We start from the raw sequence: 19,582 nt of genomic DNA on the forward strand, positions 1-19,582 counted from the left end.
AAATTCGTCTTTTCATTGAAGGCTGACCTGTTATATTTTGATTAAAAATCTGTATAAGTTATTGCTGCCTCTATTAGCTGATCTCAAATAACCTCCATTTAGAGTGACACACACCCATTTGACCTTATCTCTTTGAATTAAAGTAAAAGTCAATTTTAAAGTGAGGAAGTCATTTTTGAGAGTGAGGTAAGTCAAGTGTGACCAAAAATTTAATCACGCATATGAACAAAAAAACTCGCTCCACTAAGAGCGAAAAATGACGTCACACATGCAATTCAGTTGAAATTGCATGAACGAATGAACAAAAAGTGGCTGTGACGTCATATGGTCGTAACAAAAATCATGACGACGAAATAAAAAAAATAGCCGGAAGAATTCCGGAAGCGACTCGAAGCGTCAGAACTTCACTATCAAAACCGTAATTGCAACGGAAGCCACTACCTTTTGTATTAAACCATTAACTCACTACGTCCCCAGGTCTGCTCTTCTAAAAATTGGTGAAACTTAAACCACTGTCAACAAGAGAAACAAAATGCAGCAAAATTTTATATTATTGAAACATTTGGTAAGTTAAAACAATCCAAAACAATTAAGGTGGTAAAAAACAGATAGTCTGAAAAAGCTGACAAGGTTATCAACAGCCCTCAAATAATTCATGATTCTAATCTGAAAAAGATCGCGAAAGCAGACGGCAGATAATAATCTTAAAAACTAAGTTAAATCTTTTCAAAAAAGAAAGCTCAATTTTAAGAATCAGAAAACACCTTTAACTACACTTCTAATCACTGCGATTGAGACAAAAAACAACACACACCTTTTCCTTCTTTTACATAAGCTAGACAACATGATTTCATACTAAATCAAAAATAAAATTGATCATAGAAAAGACATAAGCCTCAGAATTTTCAAAGGCCACAAATCGTTTTAATTAATACCAAGGCCGGAAGAAAGCTGTAGTAATTAGTCATAAGTGGACATTTTGGAAAAAGCTTGCTATCAAACTCTCAGTACTGCCTTATGTTGAACGAAATCAATTGCAAACCAAAGAAATGACGAAAATCTAAGAAAAAGCTGAATCATTTATTTTCTACAACTGAAAAAATCAACATACCGAAAATAAATGTAGGGGCCAGGAAAAAACTAGAATCATACTAACTAGAGTGTAAATATGGGCACAATGTAAGGAGCACCGTAACAAAAAGACATTCTTAATTTTTGAAAGTTGAAAATCAATTTAAAAAATTCAAGAAAAACGAATACATTTCATTGTTCAGCATTCAAGACATAGAAAAGATAACTAGCCATCCAGTACAAAGATCTATTCTCCTGAAGAGAACAGAAAATAGGAAAAAGCAGAATTCATAAATACGAAAAATTGAAACATTCTGCAAAAAAATGGTCAAAAAACTTTTAAGACTGCATATACGAAAAAGTTTTTAATGTTTTTTCCAAAACTTAACGCCAACAAATGATTGAATTTTTATTGAAACGAAATTAAAGTCCCTCATGTTGCACAAAAAAACTATTTCTAGCAATTACAACCAAAATACAAACGAAAAATTGACGAAAATCGGAAAAAAAACTACCAAAATCGTATTAGCATATGTACAATTTTATGAAACAAAATTACATCGAGGTAGAAAGAGGCGTTGAGCATAGGAATTATCAAAGAGAAGTTGCCATATTAACTGAGTTTTGACAAAAAGACGGTTAAAAGATCCAAAAATGAAGAAATTAATACAATAAAAGCCAAAAATTAAATAAAAAATCAAGAATTATGTGCCAATTTTCAACTTGAAACGCTATTTCAGGCTCTGCAAAACACTGTGGTATCAATTTCCGAGGTTGACATTTCAATATAGTATCGAATAAAATTTATTTCTACAAGAAACCAAATTAAAAGCAAAAAAATTGGGCCACTTAGACGAAAAAACGGCTAAAAACGGTCATCTATATGTGCAATTCAGTCAAAAACAACTTTTCAAAGTCAAAAAGTCATTCACTAAACGCAGCGCATGATCAAAAAACTTCTCTTGCTTAGCAAAAATATGTTCACCAAGACAGCTTTTCTCACTTTCGCTTTTACGTCAAAATGCCGCGTGAACAAATCTACTTCCTGTAAAAAAAAAAAAAACCGATAGAAAACCAATACTCCTCTTCGAGTCGTAAAAAACCAAGAGCACCGCAATATAGCTTCGCTCAGCTTACAGCTTCGCAGCTATAAAAAATGAAAAAAAAACTGCTTTAAAATGCCGCACGTGAACAAAAAATTTCGCTCGCTTACAGAATTTTTTTTCACACCTCAATTTCTCGCTCTCTAGAAAACAGCGATATGAACAAAAAACCACTCTCTTTTCGCTCCACTCTTGATTTTGTTCAGTAACAAAAATCACTCCAAATTTTTTCACGTGTTTCATTTCCCGCTTCAAAATTCACTCCAATAAAATTGATTAAAAAAAGGACTTCTCCAATACTCCTCTTCGAGTCGTAAAAAGACAGCGCCCCAATACAATTCAAACTCTTTGAATTGTAAAAATAGGAGCGCTATAATAGCCGGCTGAGAAGATGAGGGCGGCTATTAATAACACTTTTTGAATTATCCATTTCTAATTTTGTTCATTTTTACATCGCCAATTGGCGTGTCTTCTAATTTGTGTGTCAGCTAATACCCCTAAATTGTACACAATTTGTAGAGTAAAATGTTGGGAGTTGTTCTAAACTATAACTATAACTTTTAGTGTGACCACTTCAGCCAGTTTAGCGCACTTACTACGCTATACACTCAAGTCTTTATTACAGCTGTTGAATATTTGTTTTGTGACATTATGTTCCTCTGACATCATCAGTGTCATGCGAGAACAGCCTGCTGTCAGTCCCTGATTGGGCGATTATGTCATCAACTGCCACGGACCACTCGTGATCAACCTCGTCATACTGAAACAGAAATATTTTACGAAATTTTTTCCCGCAATTTAGCCCTAAAAATCACGGGAAACTAAATATTTTCATAACTGCCAAGCTAACTGCGTCTGTTGTCCATAATATCAAAATGAATACATTTGGAAGCTAAGCCTAATCTTTGTGCCTTCTAATAGAATAGATCAATTAGTAACAATAGCTCTGAAATGATTCAACCGGATTTAAATCACTTTGTACACAAAATTCAGACAACCGTCATTGTACAAAATGATCAGTTGATTAGACTATTTATCGTCAATTGAACAAATTCTTTTCGAGGATACTTATTTTGCTATAACTTCTTGCTATTTTCCGCTAGAGAAACTTGACAACTGTTCAGTTAGAATTAACGTTGCGCTCTATAGAGAACAGTACAGAGGGCCCAAGAATCGTCAGCAACTATTAGATAAGAACCTCACTAACTCTCTAATTAGAGAACACTGTTTAAAACTAGCAATGATGAAGTTGTTTGACAAACATTAGAACACGTTCAATCAAGTAAGCAAATGGACTTAAAATTCCAGTTTGATTTTGAACGCAGACAGAAAGTTTTGAACGGTCTAAGTCAATTTTTAGGTTTAAAAAATTACAAGAACAAAAATTGAATTTGTTAAACTTTCAAGTATCTAGGCATCGTCATTGATTATCAGTTAAAATTAAGCCAATATCATCATAATGGAGTTATTTGTTTCAAGCTTAGCGGATCTGTTACAAGCATCGCTAAGTTTTGAAAAAAAAACTTACGGGAATACTCAAAAGTTTTGTTCATACAACTGTTAAATATGTGTAGCAATCAAGGGCGCAGTTCGAGTAAAGCCTTAAAATATTCTGAGAACCTAATAACTTTTGAAACCATATCTCGCAGATGGCTGCCAAGAAGCCCCAAATGATTCCCAGAAACCCAATTTCTATTGAAACTAGCAAAGAAAACAAAAATTAAACATTGACCCGTTTTCTTATGCGAACATAAGAGAACGTGCTAATTTTTTTAGCATTTGAAAGTTAAGCCTAACCTGGTGCCGTGAATATTAGCCAAAAGAAAAAAATAGTCGAATGGAATATTAGCCGAAAAGGAGTCATTAACCAATCAGATTTGAGAACTGATAAATGTACATGCAAGAATAACATGCTCGGTCGTGATATTTTGTTCGGTTGTGATAGATTCATATCAAGTCCCATAGGCCGCTGAGGCAAGGCCTTGGCCCGCGAGTCATGGCCAAATGCGTTAATTTCATGTTAAGCGAGTTAGATAATTGTCCTACTTATGTTTTCCTACAGCAATTATCTCAGCAATTATTTCTGCTAATTTTCGTACTATTCCGGACACGGCCTAACCTATCTACCTGTCTTTAGAAAATAGAGCAATATACCTCAAATAAACCTATTTAAATTGAAGTAAATTATTTTGTACAAATGTTAGATGACGTTAATACAAAATGATCAGTAAATTGGACTGATTTATCGACATTTGAACAGTCGTTTCCGATGATACTTATCCTAAACATGACCTTTTCTCTCGCTCAATTTTAAGATACTAAAAATTTTGAGCGCAATTATTTTCCGCTCAGTAAGAATTAACATTGCGCTCTTGTCTGGAGTAGTTATTCACATGTCCTAAACAAAAGGTATAACATGCTGTAATTTTTTTGTTACAAGATTGCTGTAAAAAATTAAGTGCAGTAAAAACTCTGTATAAGAAAGAAATATTTGGGGAGTGAAAATAACCAGAAATTGAGGGTTAAGACGACCATCACTCAAATTCTGAAGGATTTGTAACAGCAGTTTTTATTCTTCCTAAAACGCAACCATATAATTTGTTAAAAATTAAACGAATTAAACATAAACCGACTAATGTCGGAAGAAGTGCTCTTGAACGACAACGACAGGCGGGTGGAAAAACATTTGACCCCGCCCGGGTTCGAACCACTGACCTCCCGATCCATAACCAGATGCAGTGCCACTAGGCTAACCGGCCCCACTTTTAGTTATGCTGCAACCGAATTTATATTAGCAACAATCTTTACTTCGGAGTGAGAGCAATAGAGATCACTCAAAAATGAAGAACGAAAGCGTGAAGTCACTTGAGAAGTCAAATAATGTTCTAGAAGAAAAGCGCAGAAACGGTCAAGCGAAAAGTTTGCATAAAAAGACCAACACGTTTACAATAATTGCTATGAACTTCGTTCAAGAGCAATTGAAAAAGCTGTCAACGCTGATCAAATTTTGCTCCCTGCAAAAATACAAGGAAAAACAACTAGAAGTCTCATCAAATGCAAGACACCTGATGTACAAATCCGTAAAAAAAACTGACTAAGTTCAGCACACGAAATGCAGATCAATTTGGTTTTAGAATTATAGGTATTAGTGTAATTGGCAATTTAGTGGAGAAATCCACATAGAAACAAAGTAACTCGTTGAAAAGTTCTAGATGTAAAAAACTTGTGACAAGGTTACTCTAATTTTAATTGGCAGTGACAACAAAAAAGTGAATAGGTGTAACAAAAACAAAGCAGGAAAAGTCCTGAATTTGAATTGCAATCCAGAGAAATGACTGAAAAACTATTGTACCTGACCCGGAGACCAATTGAACAATGCCAGTCACTCGCATAAATTTAGGGTAAAACAAAAAGAATAGCACTGCGAAAGATCTGGAAGCTAATATAATAAAAGCCAAACTTTATCCGCTTAATTATAACTGCCAACCCAAGCACAAGATTTGACATGGGCGCATTGGCCCCCTGAAGATTTAAAACTAAATTGATTGGAAGCTACAAAAATTCATGACGTAATCTTCAAAACTAATTCTTTGTCTCCAGAAACTTTCCAGTAACCCATCGTTAGGCCTCTAAACAGATTCACTGGCCCTTGAAGACAAATAAATCCAAAAACTTTAAACAATTTTGAAACATAACCGACTAACGCCGGGCGAATTGCTCTCCAGCGACCGGTTGGCTTTATCAGTAGCTAACCAGGGTTCTAAGAACCTCCCTCCACACAATAAGCATGTCTCCAAAACAGTTTGTGACTCGCATACTTGGAGACTAGCGAGCTAAAAGGCTCTCAGAGAACTTAATGCCCGCTGGGCGCTACCTGTTGATACCGTTGTTCAGGACGCAAACTCAAATCGGTCAGACGAAAAATCGGTCAAGCGAAAAATCGCATAAAAAAAGACCGACAGGACTAACATAATTGCTACAGACTTCGTTTGAGAGCAATTAAACACTGGAAAATGCAAATTTCTTATAAAATTTGCTTAAAATTTGTATAATTAACATCTTTAAAAACATTTCCTTGTCTCTAGAAACTATTTATTAGACCATTTTCAAGCTCCATATAAGTTTCATTGAAACCTAAAGGACGAAGCAATTCAAAAAATTGTAAATTATATTGAATAATGCTTAATTTGAGATAATTATATCTTCAAAACCATTTCTTTGTCTCTGTCCTCTCTAGTAACCCATCTTCACTCCTTTAAAACTTTCATTTGCCCTAATAGAATAGGGCATAGTTGAAGAAAAAACGCAACAACATTCCAAAATTTTGCTGGAAGGTCGCTAAAGTTCGTAATATCATTTTCTTTACAACCATTCTGTTCTCTCTAAAAACTATCAAGACACCTTTTTTAAAGCCCAAAATGGTTTCAATGGCCCTTAGAGATCAAAAGACTGACAAAAGTTGATTTAAAAAATTGAAAATAAAAATTTTATTAAAATTAGCTAAAATTCGTGATATTATAATCTTCAAAACTAAGTCTTTGTCTCTTTAAAAGATCCAGTAACCCATTTTCAAGCCCTTAAATCTTTTCACTGACTCCAAAAGGTCGATAAATTAGAAAAAAGAGAAAATTTCGAAACTGGAACAATGCAAATTTTTTGGGAAAGTCGCTAAAATTGGTGATATCAATATCTTCAAAAATATATCTCCAGAAACTATCCAGTACTAAATTTTCAAGCCGTAAAAAGGTTCCATTGATCTTTAAATATCGAGACAATAGCAAAAATCAAAATTATTTCAGGAGTTCAAGATAATCAGTTCATTTACATTACCAAAACATAGCAAAAAAACATCTTAACAGAAACATCTTACAAAAAAGACGGAACACCAATAAAATCCAAAATCCAAAGTCTTTAAGTCAGAGCACCAATACAATTCGAATTCATTGAATTGTAAAACATAGTCGGCGAATACCCGGAATAGCTGCGAAAGACTTGAGTGCCGCAGAATACAGAAAAAGTTGCAAAATTATCGACGTCTCTTAAAACAAATGTGTAAAAAAACTCAGCAGTAAATCAAAGAGGAGCTTTAAAAATTAACTACGCAAAGTGTATTTTATTAGTGACCTTTATTACTCCTACTGGTTTTTTGGCCTCAAACTATTTCATAAGTTTTAAATTGTAGAAGTCTTATTCTTGAGTGAGGTAAGTCACATATGATCAAAATCTAATCATGCAAATGACGTAAACGCTTTTGCGAGAGATGTATTGCGCAATGGCGTTACGAAAGCACAAGCTGCTAGTGAGAGGAAGTCATTCAGAAAAGTTAACTTTTTCAGCTTTGCTGTGAATTGTAAAACTTGCTGTGGACAATTGTAAAACAAAAAGCATCAGACGACGAAGCAAAAAATCATAGAAGGACAATTCCTGACACAATTCAAATAGTTTTTAATGAGCCACGAAAAGACTAGACCAAGAGTGGGCAATAACTGGATTGGAAAAACCACTGAGAAAAAAATCCTATCAAAAAATTCAAAAAAATAGCGAATAGTCAAAGTCAAATAGCCGCATGTGAACAACAAAAACACAATCAAGGAAAACTAACTTTTGTTCACACGCTGTTTTCTTACCCTACTTTGAAAACTGTAGTGAAAACGCCGCAAACCACTCGCTTCACTTCCTGTTTCGGGGTGAAAATAACTTCTCCAATTTGACTTCAAAAACCATAAAAATGTGTGAACAATCTTATAAAAAGGACAGCGCCCTAATACAATTCCAATTCTCCGAATCGTAGAAAACTAAGAAAAGGCCAAGAGATGGCTATCGCTTTGCGACTATTAAAAAGTGAGAAAAATGGTTTAACCATTTTCTCTGTTTAAGCAGAGAAAATGAGAATGAAACATCTCTTATAACTTCTAAATTCACACCTTTTTTCACGCCTTGGCACTAATCATGCTTTTAAAGCAGAAATTATGCTGTATGTAGCTTTGTGGTACCATAGTGCATTTTTTTATGATCGTGCCTCTGCTTAATGAGACAATGAACCATAAACATTATAATAATTAAGGAATTCATTAACGTGAGGAAAAACCACGAACATCGCAATATAGCTATGCTCAGCTTACAGCCATAAGAAAAATTCGGGCAGCTATAATAGCTATTAGGGCATAGAATATGAGGGCGGCTATAAATAAAAAAACCGAGCACTAATTCTACCACACAATCACAACCACCATCCGAAACTCGTTTAAGAAAATATCACATTCTGGCTGTTAAACAGTTACATTCCCCCTCCCCCACCCCGCGTGTATGTCTCCAAACTTAAGTACAAAGAGACGTCCTCTATCAGTCAGTATTAGATGACAATGCTGATTGCTCGTGGCTGTACCCCAATTATAACATTGACTACAAATGTAAACCTGTATCTGTGTTAGTCTGTCGTACAGCCTAGTGGCAAGAGAGTCTTCCTGGTGACACGGCACTTCGATGTCTATTGGCTTGTCATCGGGGGCTCTTTGGTACAGGATAGACGACACGGGACAAATCACACAAGCCGTTCCAGCTCCAAAAATCTCATGAAGCTACAACAAATTTTAGATTCCCACAATTATTCCTGATATCTACGTAGATCTGCAGTCTCTAAAAGATAAAACAGACTGAAAAAGAAATTTCTTTTCTTTTTTAATCAATTGCTGAGATGTTATATTTCGATTACGAAACTTATTGCTGCTTCCACAAGCTGTTCTCAAATAACCTAAAATTAGAGTGACACAGACTCAGTTGACCTTATCTATTTAATTAGTAGAGAAAAGTCATTTCGAATGTGACGAAAGTCACGTGTGACCAAAAACTTAATCAAGCAAATTAACAACTAACTGTCTCCACAAAGAGTGAAATATGACGTCAAACACGCAATTCAAAGGAAATTGTATGACTTAGTGAACAAGATTTGAACGTAGATTTGAAGTGATCGTGACATCATTTTGTGGCAACAAAAACCTTGACCACAAAAAAAACAACCGGAAGACTTCCCGAAACAACTCGACGTTTAGGAGCTAACACAAAACGTAAACCTAATATTCCATTTATGAACGTTTTTCTGACAAAAGAAGGAATACTGAAGCTTACACATCATGACAGGAATAAATAAAAGCTATGACTTATATAGGAAAAATTGTTCAAAGTTTAGTAGCCGTGACAATGTGACCATAAACCACACTGACAGATATAGTAAACCAAAAATCTGACTTCACTACAAACAACAATTCATACAGCTAAAAAAATTCGTATAGCAAGATAGCACTTTTAGTAAAATGTAATCTAAACAAAAACATTTGTTCAAATTGTAGAACTTTACAACATTCCATTTCGTCTGAACACGCAAGGAGCAGAAAAAACTACAAAACGTCTATTGATGCAAGCAAACAAAAGATCAAAAGATTACTTATCTCCAAAACTAAAAACACAAACATTTTAAACTACAATTATGCCAGCAGAGTAATTACTGATGCACGCTTCAACCATCCCTTAAACATAAACCGACAAACGTCGGACAAAACGCTTTCGTGGGAACAATTTCCTAACAAAGAGAGCGTGACGAAGAAAAAAAACAGCCGGAAATGTCCTGGTCTACAGTTCAAAAAATTTTCGTTTTCAACTAAAAAGAACTAGACCTCGATTGGACTATGAATGCATTGGGAAAACCATTTAGAAAAAAACAGTATCAATGAAACTAAAATTACCACATGTGAACTAAAACCCGAACTTAAAAGCAGATTTTTGTTCAAACACAACGCCCTCCGGGATTTACCTGTTTTTGAGGACGAAAAGTCCGAAGGGTGAGACAAAAATTGGTCAAGCGTTGAAGTCGGCAAGGGGGGTTGGGAGGAGGGTCAAACTGTAAGAACCACCCCTCACGCCATGAAATTATGTCTTCAAAAGAGCTTCGGTGAATCGCATAATTAGAGTCTTTGTAAGCAGAAAAGCTCTTAGAGAAATTATTGCCTTTCGGGCGCTCCAGTTATCCCGTTTTGAGGACAAAAAGTCAATCGAAAACATCGCAAAAGGAAAGACCACATGACTAATAAGATTGCTAAAAACAAACTTGGTTTGAGACCAATTAGAGTGACAAAATTTCACGCCTCAAAACCTATCCAGCATTCGCTCCACTTCCTGTCTCGACGTGACAAAAATGATGACTTCAATTTGACATCAAAAATTACAAAAATGTGTGAACCGATGTTAAAAAGTTAAAGTATTATACAAAAAAAACTAATCAATTGATATCTATAAACTTGTTATGTAATACCTGTCTTCTTAAAGCCTACTTAAGGCAGTAAACCAAAACAATAGGCGAAAAGTCGATAAAAATTCGTACAAAACCACCGAATTTGCATAAAAATCATATTAATTAACATAAACCTTCAAGCCACTACCAACACAAACCTAAAATAATACAATATCATGACCAAACCTCAATCAAAAAACTATTTAAACAGTTTAAACCGCACGTAAAAATTTTGCTCACAGAATTTGTTTACACTTCCGTTTCTCACTCTCTCGAAACCCATACCACTCGAAATATTTTCCCGCGTTTGGTTTCCTGCTTTAAAATCTACTCCAATGAACTCGATTCTTAAAAAGAAACTTCTCCAACACCTCATCGAGTCTTACAAAAAGACAGCATCCCAATAGAATTCAAATCCTTTCAATTTAAAAACATACCCGGCTGACTGCCGGAAAATAGCCGCCGTTGATTCCCATAACCAAGATTGGGATTGGAAAAAGAGAAAAAGTGATTAAATGAGTTTAGTACAAAAAATGTTAAACTGCGAACTATTTAGATGTCATTTTGGAGCTGAACATACTCCTATTTCGTAGTGATACGACACAATGGCTAGTATCAATACCAATAAGCACTAGAGATGCTAACAAAGTACAAAGTTTGAGTAACGGGCATCTAAAATAAAATGGGCTTTATGGGTTTAACTCAGAAAATGACATAAAATTTCAGAAAACTTAAAACAATTCGACAATTTATTGAAAGGTTTCTAAAATTCGTGATATTAAAATCTTCAGAACCACTTCATTGTCAGAAACTAAAGAGTTTTACTGGTCCATAAAGATCGATAAACTCGGAAAAGGATAAAACTTTCAGAAAATTTGATTTCAATAATTTCAAATTGAATCGAAAAGTTGCAAAATTCGTGATATTAAAAGGTTGAAAATTAAACCATAGCCACTGCAAAATATGCAATAACCTATCATCAAACCCTAGAGAACGTTCCCTAGACCCCGAGGCTGGAAAAACAAAAAATGACAAAAATTTTCCGAAAATGCAAAATTATTACCATTTTGCGTGTTTGTTTGCAGTAAAATATAGCTCACAAAAAGGTCAAAAAACTAATTATGTCTAACAAAACACCTTTATCAACTTTGACAAATGTCAATTTAGGACTGATCAAACAAAAACTTGAAAAATGACGAAAAAACGTGAAATATTGCACCATTTTGGTCTTAAAAACTCCTTATGACTTTTTAACTTTGAATTAGGGCCTTTACAGCAGCTGCACCACTCTTAACTTTCGAAGGATTACTAAATCCAGCTATGGGCCTCTAATGAAACTTAACGGCAACTGGGCCTTAACTGTTTATCTTCTTTTGAAAGATCATAGTCAAGGAAAAATAAAACACACCCGGCAGATTGCCGGAAAATAGCCGCCGTTGATTCCAATAAGCATGATTGGGATTGAAAAAATAGAAGATATTGAAAAAAAAAGATTATTGTACAAAAACATTTTTTAAGTCCGATTTATTTTTATGGCATTTCGTAGTTGAACATAACGAACTTCTGTTTCTTAGAGAGAGGCTACAGGGGCTACTATCAATACCAATAAGCATTAGAGATGGTAACTAAGACTTATAGGAACGACGTTCAAATAGCGGGCATCTAAAATTGGGCTTTATGGGTTTATCCCGTTTCTACTTCTGACTTCAATTTTTTATACTGACTCTGTTCATTTTGAATTGCTTTGCTGAGCAAGTGATGTTCAAAATCACGCTTAGCAGAATGAGAGAAGAGAGAAACTAGCCTAGAGAAGTCAAAAAGATATCACGCAAAATGTTGAAAAAGCGGCAAAATGAGGTAAAGCGAAACATTTTTTTATTCGACGAAGTAAAAAAACATAACAGGACATGTCCTGACGTACAATTCAAAGAATTTTTATTGACTAAACAGAAAAACTAGACCTAGAATGGACTATGAGTGAATTGAGAAAACCATTTTAAAAAAAAATCAGATCAAAAAATAAGAAAAAAAAAACAAAAAATCAATGTCAAAATGCCGCATAAGAACAAAAAAACAATAGCGAGAAATGAAAATTTAATTCAAACAAAAAACTAGGCATAGAATGAGCTGAGAATGGATCGGGAAAACCATTTAGAAAAAAATCCGATCCAAAAAATCGAAAAAAAAAACAGTAAAAATCAGAGTGAAATTGCCGCATGTGAACAAAAAACCACTACCGAGAAACCGAATTTTTGTTCAAACACCATTTTCGCACTCTACTTTAAAATTAGAGCGAAAAAAATTCACGCCGCAAAATCACTCGCTTTTGCGCTCCATTTCCTGTTTCGGCGTGACCAAAATCACTACTCCAATTTGACTTCAAAAATCATGAAAATGTGTGAACAGATCTTTAAAAAAAAAACAGCCGGACGAATTCCGGAAACGACTCGAAGTAGAAATCTGATTATTCTCACTAATCAGATGCATCACCAGCATATTATCAATCGACAGACAGTGTAACCAATTCACAAAGAAAAGACTGGAGAACTGGAAACTTGACAAAGGACCAAATCAAAAAATAATATTCTCTAAAAATCCAAACAAAATTCTCTACAAAAAGATAACATGCAGCTTCCCATCCATAACTCATAGAAATCAATTAGTTATATATTTGGCTAGATCAATCGCCCTCTTAGTACTTGCAGAGAAACGTTAAACAAAAAATTAAAAAAAGACTAAGAAAAACTCTAACGAATTAGAGATTTGTATAATTTGTTTAAATGAAAACTGCCCTGCTAAGCCTTCAAGTGCAACTTCATAGTATCGACACCTACAAATATGCTCTTTATTGAGAAAAAGTTACCAACAAAAAAACATCAAATTGGAAAAAAATGCAATAAACTTAGAAAAAGACAAAGTGGCCAAAATTTGCTCTGATATACTTGATTTTCTTTAACAAAAACAACTCAAAACTTATATCAATCAAAATGAGAGACATCCAAAAGAGCTATAACAACTGACTTCCACTAGAAAACTCCCCAAATTCTATCAAAGGTTGAGGAAGAACAGAAACGACATTTAAAACCAAATTGAACAAATAAAAAACGAGAAAGTAAGGTGTTTTTTAAATTTTACAAGAAAAAATAAAAGCCAAATAAGTTACTTTGAGCAAATAGAGCAATGAAATGCTCGCGAAAAAATGGGAAAGTCATAACAAGCTAAAGAAATTGTCTACCATTCAAAAAAAACGAAAAAAGCCAAAAATTTAAAAAAGTGGTTAAAAAATTCCTAATTTTTCTGCCATTTTTCTTCAGAAAAAATGTTTTATAACAATAAAAATGTAATCAATTTGTATCCCTGATGATCCTTGAGTAACGAGCTTCTATGCAAATTGCACTTAAAGCAGTAAAACAAAACAAAAGGCCAAAATACATTAAACTTCATCGAAAAATCAGCAAAACTGATCAAAAACCTCCAAATTTGCATTTAACTCAAATTAACTACTTGAAACCTTCAATTCCTATCACAACGAGCCCAAATCCAACACAATATCATAATCAAACCTCATAAACAAGAAAAATTGCAAAAAAACTGCTTTTAAAAGCCGCACGTGAACAAAAAAATTTCGCTCGCTCAGAGAAAATTTTTTCACACATCAATTTCTCGCTCTCCCAAAAACAGCGGTATGAACAAAAAACCATTCTCTTTTCGCTCCGCTCTTCACTTTTGTTCAGCAACCAAATCACTCCAAATTTTTTCACGTGTTTCATTTCCCGCTTCAAAATTCACTCCAATAAAATTGATTAAAAAAAAAAGGACTTCTCCAATACTCCTCTTCGAGTCGTAAAAAGACAGCGCCCCAATACAATTCAAACTCTTTGAATTGTAAAAATAGGAGCGCTATAATAGCCGGCTGAGAAGATGAGGGCGGCTATTAATGAAAACATCTTACAAAAATACAGAGCACCAATACAATCCAATTCTCGGATTAAAAAAAAGACAGATCTCCAACACATTCAATTGTTGGATTGTAAAAAAAATGAGAGCAATAATAGCCGGCTGAGATCAAGACGGCTATTAATTACAGGATGAGTAAGTGAAACAGTATTACTCACCCTTCCCTCCAATGCTGCCTGATAAATTTCGGCCATTGTAATCATCTGCTCCACAACTTCAAATTCTCCCTGAAACAAATCATCACCTGCATTTACATCGTATTAACTTATGCCATTAACATGCATATAGACGTGGCTCTCATAGTCCATCCAAAAATTACTCCCAAAAATCCAGATATAGCCGGCAGATTGAGCGAAAACAGCTGCCTTTGACCAGTTAATTGCTTCCGCAGTTACATTAGATTCGATGAATAAAGTGAACGTTGCCTCTGTTTAGGCGGACAAAAAATTCAAAACTGAGACTAATAAGCATTGAAAATCCAATGACCTAAATCGCAATGACAGGGTTTTATCGGTTTAACCAACTTCTTTTGATTTTGCTCTTTTATCATTTGGTGAATGCATGAAGACTTTGGGCCTGAAGACTTTGTGAACAAAACAAGGTGCTTACTCGTTAAAACAGCTGGAAGATTGCTAGAAAATAGCTGCGATATCTTGGTAGATCTGCGGTCTAGAAAAGCCGTAGAGAAAAATATAAGACTTTGTTGCGATGTATTTAATTGTTTCAGACTTATGTACTGTAAAACTGCCCTAAAAGCTATTACTTACAGAGATACCCTTATTTGATTTCGAATCCTTCCATTAAAAAACCAATTAGATAGAGGAAAAATTCTTTTAAACCCGCTCTAAGTCTAGTCAAAAATTCCTTGAATAAATAAAACATAACCGACTAAACGTCGGAATATTTGCTCTCGAACGACTAGTGGGAGATCTAATCAATTGCTGCCTGCTTCAGTCGGGGGGGGGGGGGGGGGGGGGGGGGGAGGGGGAGGGGGAGCCTTTATGGGACTAAGAAAATCAATAGTGGGCTTCAAATAACCACATTAGAGGTTGACTTTTAGTATTAAATTACCGCCAATTGAGTTCAGCTGCTTGAAATTGTGATTGAGAGAGAATTTTAGATCACGCAAAACGCAAAAAGTCAAGGGCGTAAAAGACACTCGAAAAGTCAAAATGGTCAAGCAAAAAATTTTGCATAAAAAAGACACACGTTTACAATAATTGCTATGACCTTCGTTCAAGAGCAATTAATAAACAAAAGTTGATGAACAAATGAGCATTACGTCACAGGTCGCACCATTAATTTATGTCTTCTCACGAGCTTGGGTTAATTGTACACAAAAAGCTTAATGCTCTCCATGCTTAATCGTAGACAAAGCGAGAAGTAAAGCTTAATCGTCTGCAATTTGATGCTCACCAGGATTTACCTGTTGAGTGCGCACCTGGCTTTACGTCAATTGAGTGCAATTTAAACTAGCAGTTGAGAGCTTGCTCTTGATCAGCTGTCTGATGCACACTATTTAGAACTTGTGAACACGTTGGCTTCGAAACTCAGTAAATATATGACTTAGAATAGTGATATGAAATACGTTTCTGAAGAAGGATACTGGAGTAGTTTAATCAGAGTAAGTAGGAGAATGTAAACTAACCCACTGTCTCGCTAGAGCCAGAACACTATCCCTGGTGACTCCTGGTAGAATAAGAGAGTCCAAAGGAGGGGTCACCAATTGTTCAACTAAAACCAAACCTATACATGCAACCCTCCAAACAATTCAACATTACCACAAACAAGGTTTACCCTCCATTATTCGTGTAATTAGGAATTTTCACCTTACCTCAGGCCATAATTTAAGGTTGAAAATCATAAATAATGGTATTATGGGTTACGTGGCAATTCACCCAATTCCATTTTACCAAACTGCCATTTTACCCAATTCCAATTTACCCAATGCTCTTTGATCTTTTCGTGCAATTATCCGATTACAAATTAGCGGTCGCTATTACAAGGATGTTTTAAAATACTCATGTGGACAATATAATCTCATGGTAGGTTGTGATAGTTTCATATCAAGTCCCACGGGCAATTTAATTATATACTCGGCTAAATAGTTGTTCTGGTAATTTTAACAATAGGGTAAATTAAAGTTTGCATTGGGTAAAATGAAATTGGGTAAAATGTCCTGACACCGTATTAATTCTATTCGGCTTCTGGTCTTGCGTACCAACACTAATTTCAGAGAACATTTAAATTCCGGTCTTTCGCAAAATACAGTGACCAATGATTCATATTTTATAAACTGGTATTCGTGCAATTTAATGGAATATAGTGAAGCAAGATATATATGATGAAATATTCGCGCAATTACGTTATAAGTTGTGGTTAAAACGAGAAGGTCTTTAGTATAAAACATAGCCGGCAAATAGCCTCCGCTGACCCGCCTGACGCACATTGGGATTGAAACAGAAAAGGAAACATAACCGACTAACGTCGGGCGAATTGCTCTCAAACGACCGGCGGGCGGTTGACTTCGTCAGCAGCTAGCCACGGTTTAGTGACCTCTGGGCGCTACCTTTTTATCCCGTTTCTGAAGACGAAAGTTAAATGGGTCAGACGATAAATTGGCCAAGCAAAAACTGCATAAAAGAGAAAAACCAGATTAATATATTTGTTACAAATTGCTTTTGAGATCAATTAACAATGATTTCCTAAAAAGTGCCTGTTATGACATTTATGATAAAAAACAATTCTACTATAACTCATTGTTAATGAGGATCAGAGATGATGACATTACGCCATATAACAGCAGCTGAAGTGCGAAATAAACAAAGAGAGAGAGAGAGAGAGAGAGAGAGATAGAGTGAAACAGAGATAAAACGGGAACGAGAAAGAGAAGGAAAAGAACCCTAACAAATCATATGAAAAACAGAAGGCAAAATTTAAAAAAGTTTTCAATTTCGCAGCAAAAAAAATTCAAAACAATTTTTAGTCTTGAAATTTCTGTCAAGTAACCCATCTCCGAGACTTGAAAGTTTCCTTGGCCAGTAATGGTCGTTAAACTCCGAAAAGGACAATATTTTAAAATTTTGGAAAAAAAAGTCAAATTTTAAAAAAAATCTTGCTAAAATTTAAGATAATAATATCTTAAGAACCATTTCATTGCCTCAGGACAATATCCCGTATCCCTGTTTCAAGCCTGCAATAGTTTCATAGGCTCACAAAGATCCATACATTTGGAACAAAAAAAATCCAAAAATTTGAAAAAATTGCAAATATTTTCAAAAATTGCTTAAATTCCTGATATAAAAATCTTGAAAACATTCCATTACATCTATAAACAATGCAGTAACATATTATCAAACCCTAGAGGAAGTTCCCTGACTCTTGAGGCTAGAGAAACCTAAAAAATGTTTAAAATTTTCAAAAAATTAAAAAAAAGCAAGTTTTATTCAAAAAAAGTTGCTAAAACTTGTGATATTAAAAAGTTGAAAAATACTACAAGAGGAAAATAAATTTTCCAGTAACTATGTATATAACCTAACGGAGGTTTTCTGACCCTTGAGGCTCGAAAAACCTGAATAATGACTACGTCAAAAAATTAGAAAAAACTGCAAGTTTTGACAAAAAAATCCTAAAATTCGTGATCTTATATTCTTGAAAGACAATCCATTACATCTAGAAACTATACAGTAACCCATCAACAAACCCTAGATGAGGTTCTTTGGCTTTTAAGGCCAAAAAAACCTAAAAAACGACAAACAATTTCAAAAAACGCCAAAGAATTGCAAAATTTTAAAAATAGCTTAAATTTGTGATACACAAATCGTGAAAAACATTCTATTACATATAGAAACTATGCAGTAGCCTATTATCAAACCCTAAAGGAGGTTCCTGGGCTCTTGAGAACTTTACAAAATGACAAGAATTTTCAAAAAACTTTAAAAAAAATGCAAGTTTTATAAAAAAAAAATTGCTAAAATTTGTGACATTAAAAAGTTGAAAAACTATTTTCATGGCCAAAAAAATTGTCAGTAACTGATTATCTACTCACTGAGGATGTTTTCTGGCCCCTAAATAAGGAAAAAAACGTCAAAAACCATTCCATTACCACTAGAAACTATGCAGTAACCTATTATTAAAACCTAAAGGAGGTTCCTTGACAACTACGGCTAAAAAAATAAAAAATTGTCAAAAATTTTCAAAAAGCTTGAAAAATATGCAAAATAGTATAAATTTGCGTTTTTAGAAAGCGGCTGTTCGTTAGTAGCTAGTCACGGGGGTTGGGGTGCACCGGGGGCTGATGGGGGGAGGGGTGGAGCAACACTGGGGTGGGGGCGCAACAGCGCGTTGGGGGGATCAACAGTGGGAGTGTCTTCAACCTCTCAGAAAGTCTCCAACAGTTTGAGCTGAAACAGAGCTTAAAAGCTCTAAGAGCACTTAATGCCCGCTGGGTGCTACCTGTTTATCCCATTTTTGAGGAGGAACAGTCAAAAACGTCAGACGAAAAATCGGTCAAGCGAAAAATCGCATAAAAAAGACTACAATTGCTACAAACTTCGTTTGAGAGCAATTAAAAAAATAAGATAAAGAAATTAACAAAATTTTGTCAGAAGGGTCAAAGTTTTCTTATTTGGTGCGCAAATTCTGCATATTCAAATAGATACTTAAATTCGGTTAGATTCCAAAATTACATTTAATTCAGCTTTCAAACAGACAGCTATTAAACTTAATACTAATGACAGCTACTGATGGCTCTAATGAAATTCGCTAACCTAATGTACTATGAATTAATGACCGGGCTTTATCGGTTTATCCCGTTTCTTTTGATTTTGCTCTTTTGACATTGAACGTATTCACAACATGGGGGAATCCACTGAGTGAAAGAATTAAAATCCATTCGGTCGAAACAATGCGTGAAGTGAGTCACAAGTCAAATGTGGAAATCTCGACTTACATAAAAACGAAAAACGTGATCAAAAAGTGAAGCAAAAATAAAAAAGGAGAGCGCCTAAATATCGGCCGTTGAGAGGCTGACGCGGCTATTAAAAACAAATTTGAAGTGCTTGTGACGTAATATGGTTGTAACGAAAATCTTTACGACGAAATAAAAAACCAGAAGGCCAATAATAGCCCCAGCTATCGCTTTGCGGCCTTTAAAAGGAAAGTTGCA

At 34.8% G+C, this 19,582-nt stretch overlaps 1 protein-coding gene across 1 annotated transcript in view; it reads right to left on the bottom strand.

Moving 5' to 3' along the window:
* Nucleotides 1-2,620: 2,620 nt before the first annotated feature.
* The window catches only part of LOC142356379 (branched-chain-amino-acid aminotransferase, mitochondrial-like), a 37,196-nt gene continuing 20,234 nt past the window's right edge, over nt 2,621-19,582 (bottom strand). The window contains exons 8-11 of the mRNA XM_075408304.1: nt 16,064-16,149; nt 14,574-14,642; nt 8,591-8,752; nt 2,621-2,934 (exon numbers count right to left, since the gene is read on the bottom strand). Coding sequence (XP_075264419.1) covers nt 2,824-2,934; nt 8,591-8,752; nt 14,574-14,642; nt 16,064-16,149 — 428 coding nt within the window. The 3' untranslated portion in view covers nt 2,621-2,823. The remainder of the gene's footprint in view (nt 2,935-8,590; nt 8,753-14,573; nt 14,643-16,063; nt 16,150-19,582) is intronic.

This window comes from Convolutriloba macropyga, unplaced genomic scaffold (genome assembly GCF_964194025.1).
Source record: "Convolutriloba macropyga unplaced genomic scaffold, txConMacr16.3 SCAFFOLD_1207, whole genome shotgun sequence".
Taxonomy (NCBI): Eukaryota; Metazoa; Xenacoelomorpha; order Acoela; family Convolutidae; genus Convolutriloba; species Convolutriloba macropyga.